Source organism: Eptatretus burgeri, chromosome 11, assembly GCF_056783735.1.
Source record: "Eptatretus burgeri isolate ZD-2024b chromosome 11, Ebu_testis_v1, whole genome shotgun sequence".
Taxonomy (NCBI): domain Eukaryota; kingdom Metazoa; phylum Chordata; class Myxini; order Myxiniformes; family Myxinidae; genus Eptatretus; species Eptatretus burgeri.
In genome coordinates, this window is record NC_140971.1 from 10,649,830 (window position 1) to 10,673,526 (window position 23,697).

The following is a 23,697-nucleotide window of genomic DNA, read 5'->3' on the forward strand; positions in this document are numbered from 1 at the left end:
TGAAAAAAATGTTGCGGTCAAGGTCAAATGGCGGTCTGAAAAAAGAAATACTTTTTTTTTTTGTCATCGCTCAATTTTGCCAACGCGGAATGTCAAAGACTGTTTGGCCTTCCAAGATGTTTTTGCATCATAACAGTGTACCTGCACTGAAGTTGTACACCTGATATTTGATTTGTGTCCTTGACATCCTTTTTTTTTTGGATTCCAACCTAATTAACTCTCTCTCTATCCAGTGCAGCCTGTGGCTGCTGGTTGCATCATTCATTGGGACCCGGCAATGCCACTGATGCAGTGTCCCCCTTACCAGTACACTGGCGCTCATTTTTGCTGACCTCGGAAGGATGACAGGCCGAGTCAACCTCCTGGTGTATATTAATTCAGCGGCCAACGGGGCTTGAACTCAGGACCCTAGGATCCCAAGCCGCCACCTGAACCACTAAGCCAACACCAGGCTTACCCAATTGACAAAAAGCACCTTTTTGAACTTGAATAATTTTCCTCTGATTTTTCATGATGTTGAGTTTATGGATAGATTGTATATGGGGACATGATGTTGAGTTTAGAGCCCATCCTTAAAGGGTGAAGGTCATGGATGCTGGGGGGAGGGGGTTACCCTTGGTGATCGCAGATATCTTGTTCTTGTTGAGGCAACACAGCCAGGATGGAATGTTACCATTAATGTATACCTGCTATTTGCTACATGTTCTGGCTGGAATTATTCCATAATTACAATCCAAACATCACCCTCTGTTTGAGCCACAGTTTTACAATGGGATCCAGTTCAGGTCAGGTCAGGTACGGGAGCATGCGCCGGAGTAGCATGTTGCTGCGTCCACTTTCCGCTCCAGGGGTCTCCATCTGGTCATCGCCCAGGCATCTGCCTTGACCCATCCTCATCTCCTTGAGATGCCGATGAACCTGCTGCAACCACGAGGCATGTGGTTGGCCCATTGGCCTCCTCCACTCACGAGACTCCCTCACTGATAGAATCTGGTGAGCAGGATCAGCATCAGGAAAATGAGCCACATGTCCATACAGCTGCAGCTGATGCTCACTGACGATGCAGGTAACAAATCTCAATTCAGTCTCTCTCAGCAACCACTCGTTGGACACAAGGTCCGACCAGCGTTCGCCAAGAATTCTCCGAAGAGACCTGGTGCCAAAGAAATTAAGTCGTCGTCTTAGATCCCTGGTCAGAGTCCAAGTCTCACATCCATAGAGCAAGACTGGAAGCACCAAGGACCTGAAGACTTGGACTTTCGTCCTTCCGCACAGGTACCGGCAGCGCCACACCCCATGATCCAGTGAATCCATGACACACCAGGCCCGACCCAGACGTCTATTCACCTCAGGCTCACAGCCAGCAGAGACATGAATATCACTGCCAAGGTAAATGAATCTCTCCGTGACTTCAACATTCTCGCCACCAACAGGTACAGATAAGACAGCAGCATCCAAGATGTCATTGAAAGCCTTGATCTTAGTTTTGACCCAGGAAACCTGTAATCCCAGTATCTCCGACTCCTCATTCAGCATCTCGAAGGCCCCCAAAAGGATATATATATATATATATATATATATATATATATATATATATATATATATATATATATATATATATATTTTGTATACCTTGGTCGAGGCTCGTATGAGAGCTAACACACAACTCACAGCAAGGGGGCATGAGACAAGAGGGGTGGGAGTGGAAGGGACAAGACAGTGGGGAACAGACACATTAGGTGAACTGTGGAAGGGAGAGGGATGGGGATGGGACGGGGAACATGGCGAAGAGAAGATGGACATTTCAGGGACTTTCAGGAAGGAAAGCAGGGGAATTGAAGGAAGTGGGCTTGGGTGGATTATCGGGGGTAGAAAAGATCGAGGATTTGGATGGGGGAAGATAGGAGGTGGTGGTGAACAGCTGTTTTGAAAGCCTGGAGGGAAGAATGGGAAAGAATAGAGTGAGGAAGGTTATTCCAAAGGCGGGAAAAAAGAGGAATGAAAGAGTGAAGATGAGCAGTGATTCGTGATTTTGGTAGTTTTACCAGAAGGGGGTTGTTGGCGGACCTTGGGCGCCCTGTGGAAACGTGGTGGGGACAAATCACAGAGAGAGCAGGGGGGCAAGGCTGGAGAGGAATCGGTAGAAGACAGAAAGACCACCGACCAACCTGCGGTGATTGAGTGAGAGGCCCAAAGACTCAGCTTCATTGCTGGAGATGCCGATGATCTTAAATGCCCTGGTTTCGACAGCATGAAGCCGAGAAAGGTGGGAGGCAGGAGCACCAGCCCAGAGGGGAGAGCAGTACTCCATCAGGCTACGGACAAAAGCTTTGTAAGTGGTCAGGAGCTCAAGAGGGCCGAGGAAGGACTTTGCACGACGGAGGATTCCCAGTCGGCGACTGGCTTTTGAGGCGAGGTTGGAAATGTGACTTTCCCAGGAAAGGTCATGGCAGATAGTGAGACCCAGAAGCTTGAAAGAAAAGACTTCTTCCAGAGGATTGTTGAGAAAGTGGATGGGGGGGTTTTGTAAACGGTCCTTTCGAAGAGACATAGTGAGAGTGTGAGATTTGTCTGGATTGAAAGACATGTTCCACATGTTGGACCAGTTTGTGATTTTATCCAGATCTGCAGTGAGCGAAGAAGCTGGTGCTTGCCGGTCTGAGGGATGACAGATGGTACGGCAGAGGGTGGAGTCGTCGGCAAAGAGAAATAGAGGATATCCAGAGTCTCTGCAAAGATAACTGCATCATCTGCGAAATCAAGGTCAGAGATCTTGACATTCCCAAATGATACACCAAAGCTTGATCTCTTTGACATCCTCCCCATAATCCAATCCTTATAAGTGCTGAAAAGTGTGTGGGCCAGTACACACCCCTGATGAACTCCAGTAATAACTGCAAATAAGTCAGAGATGGTACCACCACATCTTACAGCACTTTCAGTACCAGAGTAGAGTTCAGACATCAGATTGATGACTTTTGGTGGCACCCCACGAAGACCAAGTATCCTCCAGAGGGCATCCTGATTCACTGATTCAAACACTTTACAGAGGTCAACATAGGCTGCAAGCAGCCCCTGCCGAAACTCTCGTCTGCGTTCAGTGAGGAGCCGCAGAGCAAGGACGCGGTCAATCGTTGACCTCTTTGGTGTAAAGCCTGACTGTGGACGCTGGTGCTCAAGCATATGGTGGCAAACCCTCTCAAGATTTATCCGAGCAAAGACCTTGCCCGGCACTGAGAGCAGCGTCACCCCTCGGTAGTTGTTGCAGTCTTGGCGATCACCCTTCCCTTTCCAGAGAGGGACAACAAGGCCCCTCTTCCAGTCAGTTGGGATGATGCCTGTGTTCCAGGCAGAGCACAGAACTGCATGCAACGACGTGAGTACAGTAGTTCCACCAGCCTTGAGAAGTTCAACATGGATGCCACAGATCCCAGGAGCTTTACCCCATTTCAACCAGTTCACTGCAGTCTGTGATTCCCAACCGAAGGTGGACCACGGTTTATTGGAGGGTCAGCAATCAGGATAGTCACACCCCTGACATCCAACTTGACAGCTGGTGGATCACCCTGGTACAACCGCTCAAAGTAAACAGCCCAGAGGGCCTTCACTTCAGACTCTTCTGTCAAGAGCCTACCACCCTCTGCTCTAACTGCAGTGCACCGAGGGATGGGCTTGGATGAACGCAATGTACGAATTCCCCTGTAAGCAGGATGAGAATCACTTGAGGACAGGTGATGCTCTACCCCCTCACAGATTCCTCACACATCGGCCTCCATACCAGTAAGTGACGCAACTAATCCCAACAAGGCATTCGGCTCTTAAGGCCCAGTCACACCTTGACGTTTTAGCCAGCGATGGCAACGTATTAAAATGTATGTAAAACGCTGGCTTACGTTGAACTTTTGATGTTTTTTTTAAAAGATTCGGACGTATTCATAACGACTTGGTCTTATGCATAACGTATTAGTAACGGACACAGAACGTTTCGTTGTGTTATAGATAACTTATACCAACGAATGCTGAACCTGTTGTCGGCCTTCCCAACCTCTGCCCAACGATAGTCTAACTTAGGCATAGCGCGCTGCACGCATCGCCGACGATGACGTGGCGTAGGTTATGAAAAGGCTGCCGCACAACGATTCAAATCATAACCGCCGCAGAAATGGAAGTGTCAACATCGCAGTCACACCTTGGCGATCTTGCCAGCGAATGCCGACCTCTGAAAAATGCGTCTAAAACGCTGGCGCACGTCGAATACGGTATGGGTAAGTTTGGTATGCGTGAATAGAACGCTAAAGTACGCTATCATACGTCGTAGTAAGTGGAGTACGTCTTGTAATTTTGAACATGTTGAAAATTTTATGACGCACGCTCCGCATGCGATGGGAATAAGTTGTACACACGATATGCGATCGGTGACACACATCCACACACGTTACTTGTAAGGTACTCATAAGTCAAAACACGTCGAGGTAATGGTTAGCGTCAGTGTTCCAGACTCCCGGTTTTTTTTTTCTTCGGTATGACGGTGTTCAGTGTACAGTGCGGTTATGATTTAAATCGTTGAGCGGCAGCCTATTAATTATATTATATTATAACCGCACTAGAAATCGAAGTGTCAAAATTACCATCATACCGAAGGAAGAAAAGATAAAACTAAAAAAAAAAACAGGGAGTCTGGAACACTGACGCTAAACATTACCTTGACGTGTTTCGACTTATTAGCACCTTACAAGTAACGTGTGTCGATGTGTGTCACCGATCGCATATCGTGTGTACAACACGTTACTCATTGGTTAGAAATAAGTTTCGGGTACGCTAAACATTACCTCGACGTGTTTCGACTTGTGAGTAACTCACAAGTAACGTGTGTCAATGATCGCGTGACGTGCCCACAACTTATGGCCAGCGTTATGCGGAACGTGTGAGTCATACGCTGGCATAAGTCTTAAAATTTCAAGCATGGAAAATTTGAGGACAACCGAAAAGTACAACGTTTAAAGCCAGCGTACAACGACGTATGGCAGTGTTTTTCAGCGTGCTCTCAATGTTATCAAAACTTACCCATAACGTATTCGACGTGTACCAGCGTTTTAGACAAATTTTCCAAAAATCGGCATAAGCTGGCTAAAACGTCAAGGTGTGACTGGGTCTTTAGCCATAGTCGGTTTGGTACCGATTCATTTAATGTGGACTTTTCCAACCCGCCTGGACATTCAAAGGGGCCATAAAGCTTCCAGCTCAATTCATCATTGCATTAAAGGGGTCGTGTAACGATTGCCTTTATACTGTGTTTAAAATACTCCCATTCAAACATGGCACGTCGTTCTGTTCGGCAATTGCTTGAGTTCAAGCACCACGTAGAAAATCTCAAATACCATTGTGCACTCGTGTTCTCGGTGAAGATCTGTTTTTAATTCCGACTAAATGAGGAGATTTCACAAAAGATTGACAAAATGTTTCACTCGGAGTTCACGATGACTTCACTTCTTGGAGCATGGTGCTCTTCGCCCATCTCTGGAATTTGTCGATTTAATGAATTACGAAGGATCCCACCAGCGTCCTTCATGAATCTACCCCCCCCCCGCCTCACCCCACGTGATGATGCAATCATGTAATTCCGGAATTTGCTCGATGGTGGCTGTCGGATCTTCATGAGATAAATCTGATCTCTGGGATTCTTTTCAAAACTGCATGGCAGCTCTGTTTACTTTATTTATTTGTATGCGGCCTGTGGTGGTTGGCTGCGTCATTTTCTGTGCCCCTTGTTAGTAGTAAGCTGGTACTCATTTTGCCGACCTCAGAAGGATGACAAGCTGAGTCAACCAACCTGGTGTTCATTCAATGGAAGACATTGGCTTGAACCTAAGACCTTAATATCTTAAGACAGCCACCTTAACCGTTATGCCATCACCAGGCCTGCAGTTCTGACATTGATGTAATTGTATTGTTGTTGATGAGTGATGATACTTTGCTGATGACATAACAGCGCGTTGCTAATTAGGTGGTGGATTACGTCGCCAATTGTGCTGTGCAGAATCTAAACCATTCCTATCTCTCCCGCCAGTCAAATGCGCTGCCAAGCCACGTGAAGATCAGTGTTACAAGGCAAACTCTATTTGAGGATTCATTTACTCAGGTTAGTTCTGATTTTTGAAAACGAATTCTGTCCCGTTTCCCTCCACGTTCCTTCGCTCAAGTCCCGCCCCAGGTCCGCCCAGGTCACACGTGTTCTCCCAGAATCTCGCACCTGCTTTTCACATCTCCTCGATTCCAAGCTGAACACTCACCTCCATCCCTTCATCCCTCTTTCTTCGTCTGTGCAACCGACCGACCTGAATCTGTTGCGTTTCACCTCCTTCCCCCTCCAGTATTTCAAGATTGCTGCCACTCTTCGCCTCATGCTTTCCCCCGTACCCACCGCTTCCATTTGTCCTCTTGCTAACCCCCTTCCCCTCCTTTCATTTCTGCCAATCACCTACTTTACATGTGATGTGTTTGTCTCCCTGTTCCGTTTCGATCCCCTGTGAGGCTGTGAACCTATTGCTCGTTGTCATGCTCTTTTGATTTTTATCTTGACAAAACGAAGTTTTTGCAAGATATGTTGGTCAGATTGTATGTTTTTTTTTTTTGTTTGTCTGTAATCACGTATAAAAAAATTCTGCAGAGCACAGTTATCATTGGAAATTTTTGTAACTTCGCATATCAGAGGCCTATAGAGGTCCCTTTCAGTGCACAAAAATTTGAAGGTCAAGGTCAAAGGTCAAGGTCACTTTGTTGCAAATCAGGGGAGTCAACGAAACCCTTATTTTTTGAGTAATTTTGATCTGATCGTCTTCAAACTTCATGGGAATATAGTTCATGGTCTGGCGCTCAGCTGATTAATTTTTGGTGGCGATTGGCCTTGACCTTCATGGTTAGCGCCTCAGGTCAAACATATTTGACCCCAAGGTCAAATTTTCAAGTTTTAGGAACCATATTGTGTAGCACCTCAAATTGAACACCTCGATGAGTGCTTTCTAGATATGTCAAGCTTGAGACATTATGACGTCATTTGGTGACGTTATGAGGCAAACGCATATTTTTCATGGTTACTCTGTAGAACGATTCTCATCGGAATCTCTCGTAGGCAGAAATTCCTCAAGGAGTCGCTCCTGGTGGATAGCAGCTCTGTTCACCTCAGTGTGACCTTAAAGAAGTTACACGTGGTCACCTTTTGGCAAGATACGGGTCACCCTGCGGGTGACATTGTTTTTATTTTTATTTTTTTGCTATACCTCATGATTTCAAGCCCTAGTCACTGAGTACATTTTACGCTGGATTTTAAAAAGAGGTATCAAAGGGTACTTTTTGTATCCATGTTTGAGGCTTGTGGATGAGCTACCTGTTTATGTATGTTGTAAATTTAAATTACTTATCTCCATAGTAATTGGATAATACTGGTTAAAAAAATTGGTATACAAAGTTGAGGCTCGTGAAGGAGCTAGAACACACAATGGACCAGGACAGAACAGAACTAAAAGATCAGTGGAAAGAAGGGGTGGGGGTACACACCAATTGCAGAGTAGAGGAACAAAAAAAAAGAGAGAGAGAGAGAGAGTTGGAGGAATAAAGGACATGGTGGGGTGGGAAGGGGGGGGGAATGAGACCAAGGGGAGGAAGATACAGGGGTGGGGGGGTGATAGATACAGCCGCATACTCTGTCACAGAAATGGAAGGGAAAACGGGAAGAAGTGGAAATGTAAAAGTAAAAAAAAAACAGTAAAATTAAAATATATATATATATATATATATATATATATATATATATATATATATATATATATATATATATATATATATATATGTGGAGGGTGAGTTGGTGAGATGGATGATATGAGAGGGTGGTGAACAGCTGAATTTGAAGCCTGGGAGCAAAGAATGAGGTTGAAGAGACAGAATAAGTTGGTTCCACAGACGAGGGTGGGGGAGGGGGGGTGAAAAAGGAATGAATGACTGGAAGTGAGCAGTTCGTCTGAAATTTGGGGGTTTCACCAGAAGGGGGTTACTGGAAGACCGTGTGCACCCTGCAGAAACCTGAGCATGGAAAGCACAGAGGGTGCAAGACCAGAAAGGAGGTGGTGGAAGACCAAGAGACCACCAACTTGTCGGCGATGTGAAAGTAATAGGCCCATTACCTCAGATTCATTGTGGCAGATAACAATGATCTTGAAGGCCTTGGTTTCTATGGCATTAAGCTGATGAAGGTGTGAGGCAGGGGCACCAGCCCAAAGGTGAGAGCAGCACTCCATAAAGCTGTAGAGATAAAAAAAATTACACAGATAAAAGTTCAGATGTGTCAAGGAAGGATTTTGGTGTAGACGGGGGTAAGGAGACGGGGATGCCCAGTCATCGACTGACTTTGTAGTTAGTGATTGAGCAAAACGACTTCTAATAAGGCCAACTCTTGGGAAAACCACAAGGAGGCCAACTTGGAGATGTGGTTTGCCCAAGAAAGATTATGGCTGTTAGTGAGACCCAAAAGCTTGAGTGACTGAACTCCTTCAAGAGGATTGTTAAGGAAGTATGTGGGAGGGTTTGTGAGCAGTTATTTTTGGAGACACAGTGAGAGTGTTGGATTTGTCAGGATTGAAAGACTTATTCCAAGTGTTGAACCAGGTCTTGGTTTTATCAAGGTCTGCAAAGAGGGCAGAGGCTGCTGCCTGCTTATATGAAGGATGAGGGATGCTACTGCAGAGGGTGGAATCTTCACCAAAAAGATAGAGGATTCTCCAGAGAGTCAGAGAGACCATTCGATGAATATGACATGGACCCAAGAAACTGCCTTGGTGGACTCCAGCCTTGACAACAAGAGGAGATGAACGGATCCTGTTGAGAGCCACCTGTTGGCAATGAGAGTAGAAGAACTCATGTCTGAGATTGAGGGCCTCCATCCGTTGTAGAGAGAGCAAAGCATGTCCAGGGTCCCGCGTAGAGTGGCTGGGTCTCAATCCGAACTGACGGTCTGTGATCAGACCATTGGAGATTAAGAAGGATTTGATGTCAACTGCGATGATGTATTTACATGACCTTGCTGATGATTACAAGTAAGCTGATAGGTCTTTAGTTAAAGGGATCGATTTTTACACTATGTTTGTGCAATGCAGTGATGTTGAGTAACTTGTAGGCCAAGGGAAGATGACTTGTGGAAAATTATAGGGTGAACAGCGAAGAAAGAGGATGAGCAAGAGCAAGTTTTATGTTCACACGTGCTGATGCCATCTGGGTCGAGGGTTACCAGAAACATATCCACCTTCTCATGTAAGAACGACACAGAGTCCAGGAACAGTTGGTGTGACTGAGTTGGGTGGTTACAGACAGAGACAGAGACCTTGGGCATACAAGATTTGGAAGCAAACAGAAAATTGAGGCATTCTGCCTTCTCACGAGCACGGTAGTTGTTGGTGCCATTTCAAGTGAGGGAAAAGATGGAGGGTCCAGAGACAGACTTAACAAGGTGCCACCAGGTCTTTGAGTAAGGAGAGAAGTTCAAAAGTTGAGTGTGAGGGTCTGCCCGATGGTTTTTTTTTTATTATTTATTTATTTTTTTTTGTCTCCTGAGGGTGGACACACACTTGTTGCGGGCTTTGTGGAATGATCTCAGGTTGCCTTCAATCTGAATTGTGTTCCAGGAAGAGAAGACAAGTTGTTTCAAGGAAACTGTCTCACTGCAGGATTCAGGGTACCTTGAGTAAGAGGATGAGTGTGATACCTGAAGATGAAGAATGGCTAAGTGTGTGTGTGTGTGTGTGTGTGTGTGTGTGTGTGTGTGTGTGTGTGTGTGTGTGTGTGTGTGTGTGTGTGTGTGTGTGTGTGTGTGTGTGTGTGTGTGTGTGTGTGTGTGTGTGTGTGTGTGTGTGTGTGTGTGTGTGTGTGTGTGTGTGTGTGTGTGTGTGTATAAGAGAGAGGAGGTTTCTGTGAAAGAATTCCCAGGCTGAGTTAATATCAGGTGTGGCGGAGGTAGGAGACCAGTCCTGAAGTGAGATTCCAGCTTGCAGTCCCTGCCAGTCTGTCCAAGTGAATTACCACTCTCTCGCTGTTGCTGAGGCTGCTCTGAAAATGGCCGGAAAGAAGTTCGCCCCAACAAGCACGTTTCCCACCTTGAAAAGTGTAATGAATGGGAATTTTTTTTTTTGCATTCATGACACGAAATCATGGTTATACCACCCATTGTTACATGTTTGATTGTGCTTGTAAAATTGCAGTTGGAGGAAGTAGAAATACTCTGTTGAGGTTTTCCTTCAAAACAACAAATAAGGGACCCTTCGTCCAAGTAACGGCAATCAGTCTTGGCATTGAAAGATTTTGGTGATCTTAAAGTTTCCATCGACAACCAATTTATTTACCAAAGTCACTGAAAGCACCAGGAATATGAGAACACTACTCGTGATACTCTGTACTTTCACCGGGGACCAGAGACCACGAACACCACAGACCAGCAAGGAGGAATTACGGTGTATCTCTTGACCAAAGGTGTGTTTCAAAATAAATTTCTCATCGGATATTTCACTTCTGCAAGACGTTGCGAGCAGGCAAGGAAGTCTCCACTCTATCGTGTTGCTCGACGTGTGGGGTTTTAGCCTCTTATTTTATTTTATTTTATTCCAACGACATTTAGGTTTAGAACTTTTATATGCCAAAACGGTTTAATAACAGACTGTATAACACTGCAGGGCTGACAAGATAGCTTAGGGGTATTTACACTCTCCTCTAAGCCCTCTAGCCTGGAATCCAGACGCGGCTATATACTGTCATTCTGGCGTTTCACAGGAAGGGCGATTCATCAACGTGTGCGCCGTCCACTCGGACGGACGTTAAACTGGGCTTCCAATGTGATGGCATTCGTCGGTGGACGGGAAAGATCCCACTGTCTGAGTCTGCGAGCTATCGCCGGCACCCTGAACAAGTTCCAAATTCCTGGCCTTACTTCTGCTGCGAAGGCAACGGCAACCACCCAGCGTAACCCTTATCAATGAACTGCTTCTGCAGTAATGGACCGGCTTGCACAGCTGGGCGACTGATGCAGTACCATGCTCCATGGCCAACAATCGATCGGGAGAGAATTTTTTGAATTTGGCAAGGTTACTCGTACCTGAATGCAATGGCCTATTCTTTTCGAAAGGCACTGTGGGATCTATAAAGTTGACCAGCGAATGCTAGCAGACAGGACACCCAGCTTAATTTCCCCTCCGATGGACGGTGCACAATTTGATTCAACCCTCTGCTTGCTAAGCACCAAGGTGACAGTTATAGCTGGGATGGTAATCATGCCCAGAATCAACAGTTCGGAGGGGAGGAAACTACCTCCAAGCCATCCTATTAACCTCATCTGAGTAATGAGGGTCGTTGAGGTCATCAATACATAATTGAGATCATGCAATAACGACAACAAAATACCTTAAATCACTTGTGACTTTTACTTTACTTTTGCAGCATTTGTTCTCGATATGTTGCAATTTTTTGGTCTGCCCAATTATTTGTTTGTTTGTTTGTTTTAGATTTCCCCCCCCATCCCCCCCATCTATCTACGTTGTCACGAGCATCTCGTTCTGCCACATAATAGCATTGCAATTCTCCTATGCCCCGGCTCGCTCGCAGATTATGAACATGAAGCCCTATGAGCTACGTCGACGCCTGTACGTCATTTTCCGAGGAGAGGAGGGTCTGGACTACGGAGGCCCAGCTAGGTACTTACTCCCAACATCGGTGTTTTGATTATTTTTTAGCCCGTACATTATGAGAAAAATGGAGAACACCGAGTAATAAAATGTACAATTTATTTTGTTCGCTGTTGTTTTCATCAGGTTTAGTTTGAGTAACAAGCGGATGTTTTTTTTGTGATGCTCTGTAGTTCTCTCCTGCATTCCTTTCTTTCCATGTGTCTATCGTGAATATATATATATATATATATATATATATATATATATTTTTTTTAGGGAATGGTTCTTTCTGCTGTCCCATGAAGTCCTCAATCCTATGTACTGCCTGTTTGAGTATGCTGGCAAGAACAACTACTGCCTGCAGATTAACCCAGCCTCGTACATAAACCCGGATCACCTTGCATACTTTCGATTCATCGGCCGCTTCATTGCCATGGTTGGTTGTGCAGTACGTTTGTGTTCTTGTTGTACAACGCTTCAACGTTTTACAACCTTCCTAACCTCCCTTCTCCTTGGCCAGGCCTTATATCATGGGAAGTTCATCGACACGGGGTTTTCACTGCCCTTTTACAAGCTCATGCTTGGAAAGAAGCTCACCCTTAAGGATTTGGAGTCCATCGATACTGAGTTCTACAACTCTCTCATCTGGATCCGGTTGGTCTTCCAGGCCACCTTACACCTTGCAATTGTGTGTCAGGAAAACTGTTATAGCACACGTCGAGTCTGATTGTTTGGCTAAAATTAGACATTTATCAGGATTTCTTTCCGTTTCACGATTTGAAATGTCACATGAACCTTGATGACTTCAAGATTAACCTGCTTGCCATTCCCATCTGTACACATAGCGAGGATCCCACATTCTAATCCCACATTCAAATCCCACATCTGAACACATAGCGAGGATCCCACATTCTAATCCCACATTCAAATCCCACATCTGAACACATAGCGTGGATCCCACATTCAAATCCCACATTCACATCCCACATCTGAACACACAGCGTAGATCCCACATACTAATCCTACATTCACATCCCATATCTGAACACAGAACAAGGATCCCACATTCAAATCCCACATTGACATCCCACATCTGAACACACAGCATGGATCCCACATTCTAATCCTACATTCACATCCTTTATCTGAACACAGAACAAGGATCCCGCATTCTAATCCCACATTCAGATCCCACATTCAAATCCCACATCTGAACACATAGCGTGGATCCCACATTAAAATCCCACATTCACATCCCACATCTGAACACACAGCGTAGATCCCACATACTAATCCTACATTCACATCCCATATCTGAACACAGAGCAAGGATCCCACATTAAAATCCCACATTCACATCCCACATCTGAACACACAGCATGGATCCCACATTCTAATCCTACATTCACATCCCTTATCTGAACACAGAACAAGGATCCCACATTCAAATCCCACATTCAAATCCCACATCTGAACACATAGCGTGGATCCCACATTCTAATCCCACATTCTAATCCCACATCTGAACACACAGCATGGATCCCACATCTGAACACGTAGCGTGGATCCCACATTCTAATCCCACATCTGAACACGTAGCGTGGATCCCACATTCAGATCCCACATCTGAACACATAGCGTGGATCCCACATTCTAATCCCACATCTGAACACGTAGCGTGGATCCCACATTCTAATCCCACATCTGAACACAAAGCGTGGATCCCACATTCAGATCCCACATCTGAACACACAGCATGGATCCCACATTCCAATCCCACATTCAGATCCTACATCTGAACACACAGCATGGATCCCATATCTGAACACACAGCATGGATCCCACATTCCAATCCCACATTCAGATCCTACATCTGAACACACAGCATGGATCCCACATTCAGATCCCACATCTGAACACAAAGTGAGGATCCCACATTCTAATCCCCCATTCAGATCCCACATCTGAATACAAAGCGAGGATCCCACATTCTAATCCCCCATTCAGATCCCATATCTGAACACACAGCATGGATCCCACATTCTAATCCCACATTCAGATCCCACATCTGAACACAAAGCAAGGATCCCACATCTGAACACACACCGGGGATCACACATTCTAATCCCACATTCAGATCCCATATCTGAACACGCACCGGGGATCACACATTCTAATCCCACATTCAGATCCCACATCTGAACACACACCGGGGATCACACATTCTAATCCCACATTCAGATCCCACATCTGAACACACAGCGTGGATCCCACATTCACATCCCACATCTGAACACACAGCGTGGATCCCACATTTGCATCCCACATCTGAACACACAGCGTGGATCCCACATTTGCATCCCATATCTGAACACACAGCATGGATCCCACATTCACATCCCACATCTGAACACACAGCGTGGATCCCACATTCACATCCCACATCTGAACACACAGCATGGATCCCACATTTGCATCCCATATCTGAACACACAGCATGGATCCCACATTCCAATCCCACATTCAGATCCTACATCTGAACACACAGCAAGGATCCCACATTCAAATCCCACATTCAAATCCCACATTCAAATCCCACATTCAGATCCCACATTCAGATCCCACATCTGAACACACAGCATGGATCCCACATTCCAATCCCACATTCAGATCCTACATCTGAACACACAGCATGGATCCCACATTCAGATCCCACATCTGAACACAAAGTGAGGATCCCACATTCTAATCCCCCATTCAGATCCCACATCTGAATACAAAGCGAGGATCCCACATTCTAATCCCCCATTCAGATCCCATATCTGAACACACAGCATGGATCCCACATTCTAATCCCACATTCAGATCCCACATCTGAACACAAAGCAAGGATCCCACATCTGAACACACACCGGGGATCACACATTCTAATCCCACATTCAGATCCCATATCTGAACACGCACCGGGGATCACACATTCTAATCCCACATTCAGATCCCACATCTGAACACACACCGGGGATCACACATTCTAATCCCACATTCAGATCCCACATCTGAACACACAGCGTGGATCCCACATTCACATCCCACATCTGAACACACAGCGTGGATCCCACATTTGCATCCCACATCTGAACACACAGCGTGGATCCCACATTTGCATCCCATATCTGAACACACAGCATGGATCCCACATTCACATCCCACATCTGAACACACAGCGTGGATCCCACATTCACATCCCACATCTGAACACACAGCATGGATCCCACATTTGCATCCCATATCTGAACACACAGCATGGATCCCACATTCCAATCCCACATTCAGATCCTACATCTGAACACACAGCAAGGATCCCACATTCAAATCCCACATTCAAATCCCACATTCAAATCCCACATTCAGATCCCACATTCAGATCCCACATCTGAACACACAGCATGGATCCCACATTCCAATCCCACATTCAGATCCTACATCTGAACACACAGCATGGATCCCACATTCAGATCCCACATCTGAACACAAAGTGAGGATCCCACATTCTAATCCCCCATTCAGATCCCACATCTGAATACAAAGCGAGGATCCAACATTCTAATCCCCCATTCAGATCCCATATCTGAACACACAGCATGGATCCCACATTCAGATCCCACATCTGAACACAAAGTGAGGATCCCACATTCTAATCCCCCATTCAGATCCCACATCTGAATACAAAGCGAGGATCCAACATTCTAATCCCCCATTCAGATCCCATATCTGAACACAAAGCAAGGATCCCACATTCAGATCCCACATTCAGATCCCACATCTGAACACACACCGGGGATCACACATTCAGATCCCACATCTGAACACACACCGGGGATCACACATTCTAATCCCACATTCAGATCCCACATCTGAACACAAAGCAAGGATCCCACATTCAGATCCCACATCTGAACACACAACGTGGATCCCACATTCAGATCCCACATCTGAACACACACCGGGGATCACACATTCTAATCCCACATTCAGATCCCACATCTGAACACACAGCGTGGATCCCACATTCACATCCCACATCTGAACACACAGCGTGGATCCCACATTCTAATCCCACATTCAGATCCCACATCTGAACACACACCGGGGATCACACATTCTAATCCCACATTCAGATCCCACATCTGAACACACAGCGTGGATCCCACATTCACATCCCACATTCAGATCCCACATCTGAACACACACCGGGGATCACACATTCTAATCCCACATTCAGATCCCACATCTGAACACACAGCATGGATCCCACATTCATATCCCACATCTGAACACACAGTGTGGATCCCACATTCACATCCCACATCTGAACACACAGTGTGGATCCCACATTCACATCCCACATCTGAACACACAGTGTGGATCCCACATTCAGATCCCAAATGTAATTTTGATTTCAGTGAAGAAGCAACATGTGACCTGAGAGGTTGGAATACAATCTTGTCTTGACTTATGGCTGTACATTTCCTTTTAAATTTGTTCATGTTCCGAGCAGTCGACCTTCATAGACACCATTTATGTGTGTACTTTGAATTGGCCGCATTGTGCTTGTAATCCATGGTGATGCAGGGACAACAACATCGAGGAATGCGAGTTGGAGATGTACTTTGCTGTTGACATGGAAGTGCTGGGGAAGGTGACGTCTCATGAATTAAAGTCTGATGGTGCTGAGATCTTGGTTACAGAAGAAAATAAGGATGAGTATATTGGGTAAGGAAGAAAGACTAAGGTGTGTGTGTGTGTGTGTGTGTGTGTGTGTGTGTGTGTGTGTGTGTGTGTGTGTGTGTGTGTGTGTGTGTGTGTGTGTGTGTGTGTGTGTGTGTGTGTAATGTGTTGTTAAAAGACAGCTGAAACTGTATTTTGAAAAGTAAATTTTCATAAGCAGGTGGTAGGCTGTCCGTAGCTGCTCCGGACGGTACCACCACCTGTCCCTTAGGAGCTTTTATCAGAACATTGGATCTGTTGCAAGCTCTTGAGGTCGGCTGCCAGATGTGGGGCTTGTGGGTTTTTGTGGGTTCCTTCCGGCTTAGGGTTTGCGTTTCTGGTCCTGCGGTGCATGCTCGAGGATACATATCCTTGGAGTCGATGTTCCCACAGGCTTTCCGTCAGAAAGCTCGATGCCCTAACCCGGGTGTAGCACCCTGGGGGCTGCCTCAACTGGTGCAAATTCTCGGGTCCCCTTCTCTGCAAGTTCGCGACTGGAGCCACACCGAGCACGGGATTCCGGGACCACTAGTTTGCACCGTTAGTGCCACCTGGAATGCTCCTCTGCAAAGTCTGCAAAGTTCGTTGAAGTCCCTCATATTTCACTTTGAGCCAATCGTCTTTGGCACCCCCATCCTGATTCTATTTTCCCCATCTTCTTTCTTTTATTTTCCACCCACAGGGCCCTTCTTGTTTTTTGGCCTTGACTCTTCCCTTGTGGTGTTGATATAAAAAAACAGGGTTTTGGTAACTTTCCTTCATCGGCATCATTCATCCTTGCCCCAAACTTCATCCCACATCTCGTATTCCAACAGAGCATCCGGTGCATTCACAAGTTGTGAATGGTTCCATGATTTGGAGCCAATGTTAGGCCATCGCGATGTCGCAGGGTGTCGTGGCCGTTAAGAGAGGAATTTGTAATTTGGCCAAAATACTCATCACAAAATTGTTTGCTTTTTTGAAAGGGCAAGTTTTTTTTTTTTTTTTGTATACCTTGTCGAGCCTCGTATGAGAGCTAACCACAACGCACATCAAGGGGGGGCATGAGACAAGAGGGGAGGGAGTGGGAAGGACAAAACAGTGGGGAACAGAGACATTAGGAGATCTGTGGAAGGGAGAGGGACGGGACGGGGAATATGGGGAATAGAAGACACAGCGTGGATCCCACATTCAGATCCCACATCTGAACACACAGCGTGGATCCCACATTCTAAACACCACATTTAATGTGGTGTTGATGTAGCACAGGAATAATGGGCCAAATGGCCTTGCCCTTTGTTCATGCTCCTTGTATTTTCTTCTCCTTGTATATAATATGCGATCTTTAACTTGCATCAGCGAATGCTAGCAGACAAGACACCCAGCTTAATGTCATTCCGAAGGATGTACAAGAAACTTGGACACAGGAGGAGGTCATTCGGCCCATAAAACCTGTATTACATCTTCACCATGTCATTTCAATCCAACAGTTTAACAGCTTAAATTCATTCAGTGAGGGGGTGCAAAGTATATGCCTGGTGTTGGCTTAATGGTTAGGGTGGTGGGCTTGGCATCCTATGGTCCCGAGTTAAAAATCCCACTCAGCTGTTGAATTAATACCAGGTGGGGTTAACTCGGCCTGTCATCCTTCTGAGGTCAGCAAAAATGAGGACCAGCTTGCTGGTATCCTGTATCAGAGTGGTGACCCGTCCAGGATTGTGCCCAATAGCCAAGAAGACTGCTTAGGCAGCCCCAACGCTCTGCACAGAGTATGGTCCCAATGGATGGATGGGGTGGGGTTTATCTGTTCACCTCCTCCCCCCACCACCCTGTATTTATTGCCACCCCCATATTTAGGCATTATAACAGGAGATCCTTCTCCTGTGTGACACGCTTCAAGATTGCCCCCATTGCATCATGTGATCTCTATTTTCATTGTCCCCAGAACCTGACATTTCTTGCGATGCAGCAGCACCAGCCCCGAGTGGGGCACCATCTTTTATGGAGCATGTGCAATTTAATACCTTGTGTTTGTTGAGTGAAAAGGCATCCGGAAAGGAATTGACAAAGTGATACTGGAGGATGGGCACAGTGGGACATTTACAATGGACACCCGGCACAGTGGAAAACCACCCAGAAAAGACTTGACAGTATTCCAAGGCAGTACCCCACCAAAGAGGATAGTTTGGAGATATGATCCATTCAGGATAGGGTGTGGTTGATGCTAAGGCCGAGGAGCTCCAGAAGCTGCACTTGACTTGTGAGAAAAGGTTGATGACAGAAATAGATCAAGGGGATTACTCGGCACTCTTTATGAAGGGACAAAGTGAGGATAGAGGACTTGCCAGCATTGAAGGACATATTTCCAAGTAGATGACCAGACCCCTGTTCTTTGTCTCATTGAAAGTTGATAAATAAATAGAGAGGATCAGACAGAAAATAGGGAGATGGGTGACGTTTTTTCGTGTAAGAAGGCTGTTCACATGAAACATGCAAACGACCTGGTCAATTAATTTCAGCGCAGAACCTGCTGCCCCAGACGGCAATCATGCTGTCACCTGGTGTCAAGGAACCTCCAAAAAAAACCCAGATCATTTGCTACCCGCAGTCCAAGCAGGAATTTGTAATTTCTTCACAATGCCGGCAATAACTCGACAAATTTTTGCGAAGGACACCATGGGATCTTTAACACGCACCAACTAATTCCAACGGACGGGAGATCCGGTTTAACGTCCATTTCAGGGACTGCACACACATTGATGCCTCACCTTACTTGCAAAACACCAGGGTGACCGTTTCAAGATTAGAAACCAGGTGAAGATTCGAACCCAGGCGAAACGGTTCAGAGGCGAGTGTGCATACCTCTGGGCTATCCTGGCAGCACTCGACCTACCTATCCATCCATCCATCCATTGGGACCATACTCTGTGCAGAGCGTCGGTGCTGCTTAAGCAGTCTCCTTGGCTGGTAGGCACAATCCTGGACAGGTCGCCACTCCGACACAGGATACCAGCATGCTGACACTCATTTTGCCATCCTCGGAAGGACGACGGGCAGAGTCTACCCCACCTGGTATTAATTCAACAATCGAGGGGGATTTGAACTCAGGATCCTTGGATCCCAAGCCCACCGCCCTAACCATTATGCCAACACCAGGCATGACCGACATATCAAAGAACATTAAGTACCTAAATTTTAATGCAATTTGACACTGGTCGAGTAAAATGTCCCGGGGTCGAGTATGCAAGAATTTCTCCGGCCTGTAACTGACACTTTCATTAAAATAAAGAAAATCTTTGCTTTCACTTCTCACCGACTTCGTTTCTTTATCTTGCCGACACATTCCCAACTCCCGATGAAACAAGGTTGATGACCGAATGGCGGTTTTCAAGAGGAGTGAAAGACCAGACAAAATCTTTCCTGGATGGATTCGGTGAGGTTGTTCCTCTGCAGTGGCTGCAGTATTTTGATGAGCGCGAACTGGAGGTAAGAGTATGAATGCAGATTCATTCTAAACACGGAAGGAAAATGATTGTTTTTTTGTTTTTTTTCATGGGCAGTGCATCTGGGGAGTACAACTGGGAAGAAGTGTTGAAAAGAGTGAAGTTGTCACCACTGTGAGATGCATTGTCTAATCCCCCCCCACCCCCACCCCATCTATGCAACAGGTGATGCTGTGTGGAATGCAGGAAATGGACCTTGGTGATTGGCAACGAAACACCATATTTAGGCATTATAACAGGAACAGCAAGCAAATAGCTTGGTTCTGGCAGGTCAGTTTATTGTGTCCATTGGTACATGTGCTTTGTTTTCATCATTGATCCAGGATAAGACAACTGATCATTGAGGGTGCAAATTATTATCGACAGGCAATTCATTCAAAGTCTTAAAGCCATGATTATGTCGGTCGAGCAAGAGGGCTTGCTCGCCATGCAACTTTGCCGTTGTATAGCACGTTTTATTTTACCCCGTGCACACGAAGCGAAAAGCGGGGTTAAACAATTGGTTCACTTCTGTCTGTCTGTATATCCTTCTGTCGACAAACGTCAGTTTATGATCCAGGAACAAATTAATTAAAGTTGAATGTTATATTTTGAACACGAATCGGAAAACGAACCTTTAGTTCAGCAGTACTTAGTCTCCGAATTTGTCCCGATCGCATGTGCGCAAAGAGGAGCGATATATTTTACTCTGTCTGCCTGTCTGGCAGTCAAACAAAACTGAAAATCATTCCAAACAGGAAACTTGCTGTTTTTAAAGCCATCGTGGAGGACACGAACAACAGGCACGAAGAACTAATTTAACGTGTTAAATAAGGTGGTGTAAAAGACAATGCATCAATGGCGGGAAACTTCTGCAATTTATTTTCCACAACCTTTAAAAATCTATATTTTATTTCAATTGAATTATATAATAGAACACTGTACAACACAAATCACCTTTTTTGACACTTTCAAAACCCTTCCGTTTAGCAGCACTTGGATAAAAATCTTACGGCATTTTACATCATCTCGACCAATCAAATTTTCCGCTTGTAGACCCCGCCCATGTCCTCGTTTCTCACTACAGCGTGGGGTAAAGTGTTTTATAGACTCTAGTTCACTATTTTAAGCTTTTCATTCGGAGTTTATGCCTGGTGTTGGCTTTATGGTTAGGGTGGTGGGCTTGGGATCCAAGGATCCTGAGTTCAAATCCTGTTCAGATGTTGAAGTAATACCAGGTGGGGTGGACTCTGCCTGTCATCATTCCAAGGTCGGCAAAATGAGTATCAGCTTGCTGGTATCCTGTGTCGGAGTGGTGACCCGTCCAGGATTGTGCCCAATAGCCACGGGGACTGCTTCGGCAACACCGACGCTCTGCACAGAGTACGGTCCCAATGGATGGATGGATTAGGAGTTCAATACAACTCGATGGGTAGCACGTTCCGCTGATGTCTTTATTCAGAATATAGCTCACCAAGCACATGCCTGCATGCAACATGCTTTGCAGGTCGGTTTATTGTTTCAGGAGCACTTGCATCCAAATTGCTCGCCATTTAATTGTCTTGCACAGACTCGTTCACCTTTGCTTTATTTATCCTTTTATTCATTGTGCCATTTCCTTTCTCACGTTTCTCCTCCATTATCACCTTGTCACTCCAAAATTCCTCTTTAAACCCCTTTGTCTTGACCTCACACCTCCTATCAGCCTTGAAGACTATATCCAATCCATCGTTTATTCTCTACCTGATTTTGTGTCCTGTCATGCTATATGTTCAGGTTGTGAAAGAGATGGACAACGAAAAGAGGCTGCGGTTACTGCAGTTTGTCACTGGAACGTGCCGACTGCCAGTCGGAGGCTTTGCAGAGCTCATTGGTAAGTACTTCTCTCTGTCCCTCTCTATCCTGCTTCATGATTTGTCCAAGATCTCAGTCTGCTGGATTATTGCTAAACTTTGTCTCTGCCACTTTCCCTTTCTTTCTCTGTGTACTCAATACCCATCTCTGCTATACATGTGTACACTACTCTTTGTTTGTTCCATACGTTTCCAAATACTTGTCCAATTTCCCAATAATTTGCTGGACCATTTTATTTCTAAATGCGGAAGGTCATCGTCACAACAAAAGCTTTCGATTATTCGTCAAATTGGTGTTTAAACCTGAAATAACAGCGTTTTGGCCTGATCAGCCATCATCATCCCCTTTGGCTGGTAGAGGGGCAGAGCCTGGCTGGCACCTCTGTGCTTCGGCCTTGGAAGGTGATTCTCTGTTGGGAATCAAACCGCTTGTATTGAAATATTTATTTTCTGTATGCAGAATGTAAAATGATAGAAAAAGGGTCCACAGTCTCTTTGCGACTACACTGAGTGTAAGGAGTAGTCGCATACTCCTGTGCAACCTTAAACAAGGAGATGAGGATGCCATTCGGCCCATCATTGCCGCGTTCCACTCATCAAGTTGATTTTTGCTGCAACTTTACACGACAATCTTCTTGATGTTTTAGGCCTAGGTCACATTTGCTCTACGGCGAGGATATGGCAGCTGAACGCCCTCTGAATTGACAGAAACGTGCGGCGGCCGCAGAGAAACTGAGGTGGCCTCAGGGAGGCCCTACGCCGTATGGCTATCTTTTACATGCCGTAGGGGTCGCCATGGAATTATAGCGCGGAGTTATAACTATTTTTCATTTCTACGTTGGCCGTAGCAATTCGACAAGCCAAGCTATGACGTAGATGTGTTCCATGTCGACCGTACGTAGGGCGTACGGTGGGCTTGCGTTATTCGTGCGGCTGCCGTAAGCTCTTCTCAATGAAAAATGAATTTCCCAACCCCCAAAAAATTACGGCGGCCGCACTATTTCCACGGTCGCCGTACAGTGGCCTTGTGATCTGTGTGACTAGCTGCGGGCAACGCAGGGTCGACGCACGGTTCCCCTACGTAGGCCTCCGTGGCAGTCTGCGTCGACCGTGCGTCCACCGCGCGCTACCGCTAGAGATCGGAGTATAGGTGTTTGCCTATACCGTGGTGCCCCCAGAATCCCAATTTAATTCGTGCCAGGAGGCTGTTCAGATCGCAAAAAGTTCGGATTCCAAAAATATTTTCCCAACAAGAAATAGTGGAGTGAATTAATCCATTCGTGGACCCAAAGAAAACCCACTTTCAAGACACTTTAAACTGAAATTCCCCATGTTTAAGGTAAAATAAGATGAGTAAATGACCTTCGGTGGCGGTGTATTCTATGTAAACTGGTACAATCGCCACATCCAAAGGTCCACACAGGCTCGTGCTCCAGCCTGGGTTCCGATCGCTCGCGCACTCTGCGAGCGCTGCCCCAGGACACCTCATCAAGCATGATTCCCGCAGAACCACAATCGCTTTCATCAAACGCATCGGGCTGACATAATCATGGATATTCCAAATTACAACTGGTTTTGCTGTGAAATTCAATCCTTGCCGGCAGTCCATCACACCACGTGATCGGATTGCTTTTTTTGTTATTAATTAAAACACAAGATGATTAAAACAAACATCACAAATGAAGGTGAAAACACGAGGTAAGGCCGAAGTCACATTTGGCTCGGCGGCCGGAGGGTCTACGGAGGGTCTACAAAATGTACGGGCACTAGCAATTATAAAGTGGCCGCAGTATTTCCACGGTCACACAATGTAGCAGTCACATATGTTTTTAGCAGCGTCTCGCGTAGCGAATGCTGATCGAGAGCTTGGCGTTGTTGTTGTTGTTGTTCTTGTTGTTCTTGTTGTTGTTCTTGTTG

General features: G+C 45.8%; 1 protein-coding gene across 3 annotated transcripts in view; it reads left to right on the forward strand.

Annotated features, from left to right (window-relative positions):
* Positions 1-23,697, forward strand: part of LOC147016492 (NEDD4-like E3 ubiquitin-protein ligase WWP1) — an 88,168-nt gene that overhangs the window by 51,956 nt on the left and 12,515 nt on the right. For all 3 annotated transcript variants that reach the window (XM_085845184.1, XM_085845185.1, XM_085845183.1), the window contains exons 15-22: positions 6,068-6,139; positions 11,638-11,726; positions 11,976-12,135; positions 12,220-12,353; positions 16,332-16,472; positions 19,811-19,931; positions 20,114-20,218; positions 21,704-21,800. In XM_085845184.1, coding sequence (XP_085701310.1) covers positions 6,068-6,139; positions 11,638-11,726; positions 11,976-12,135; positions 12,220-12,353; positions 16,332-16,472; positions 19,811-19,931; positions 20,114-20,218; positions 21,704-21,800 — 919 coding nt within the window. The remainder of the gene's footprint in view (positions 1-6,067; positions 6,140-11,637; positions 11,727-11,975; positions 12,136-12,219; positions 12,354-16,331; positions 16,473-19,810; positions 19,932-20,113; positions 20,219-21,703; positions 21,801-23,697) is intronic.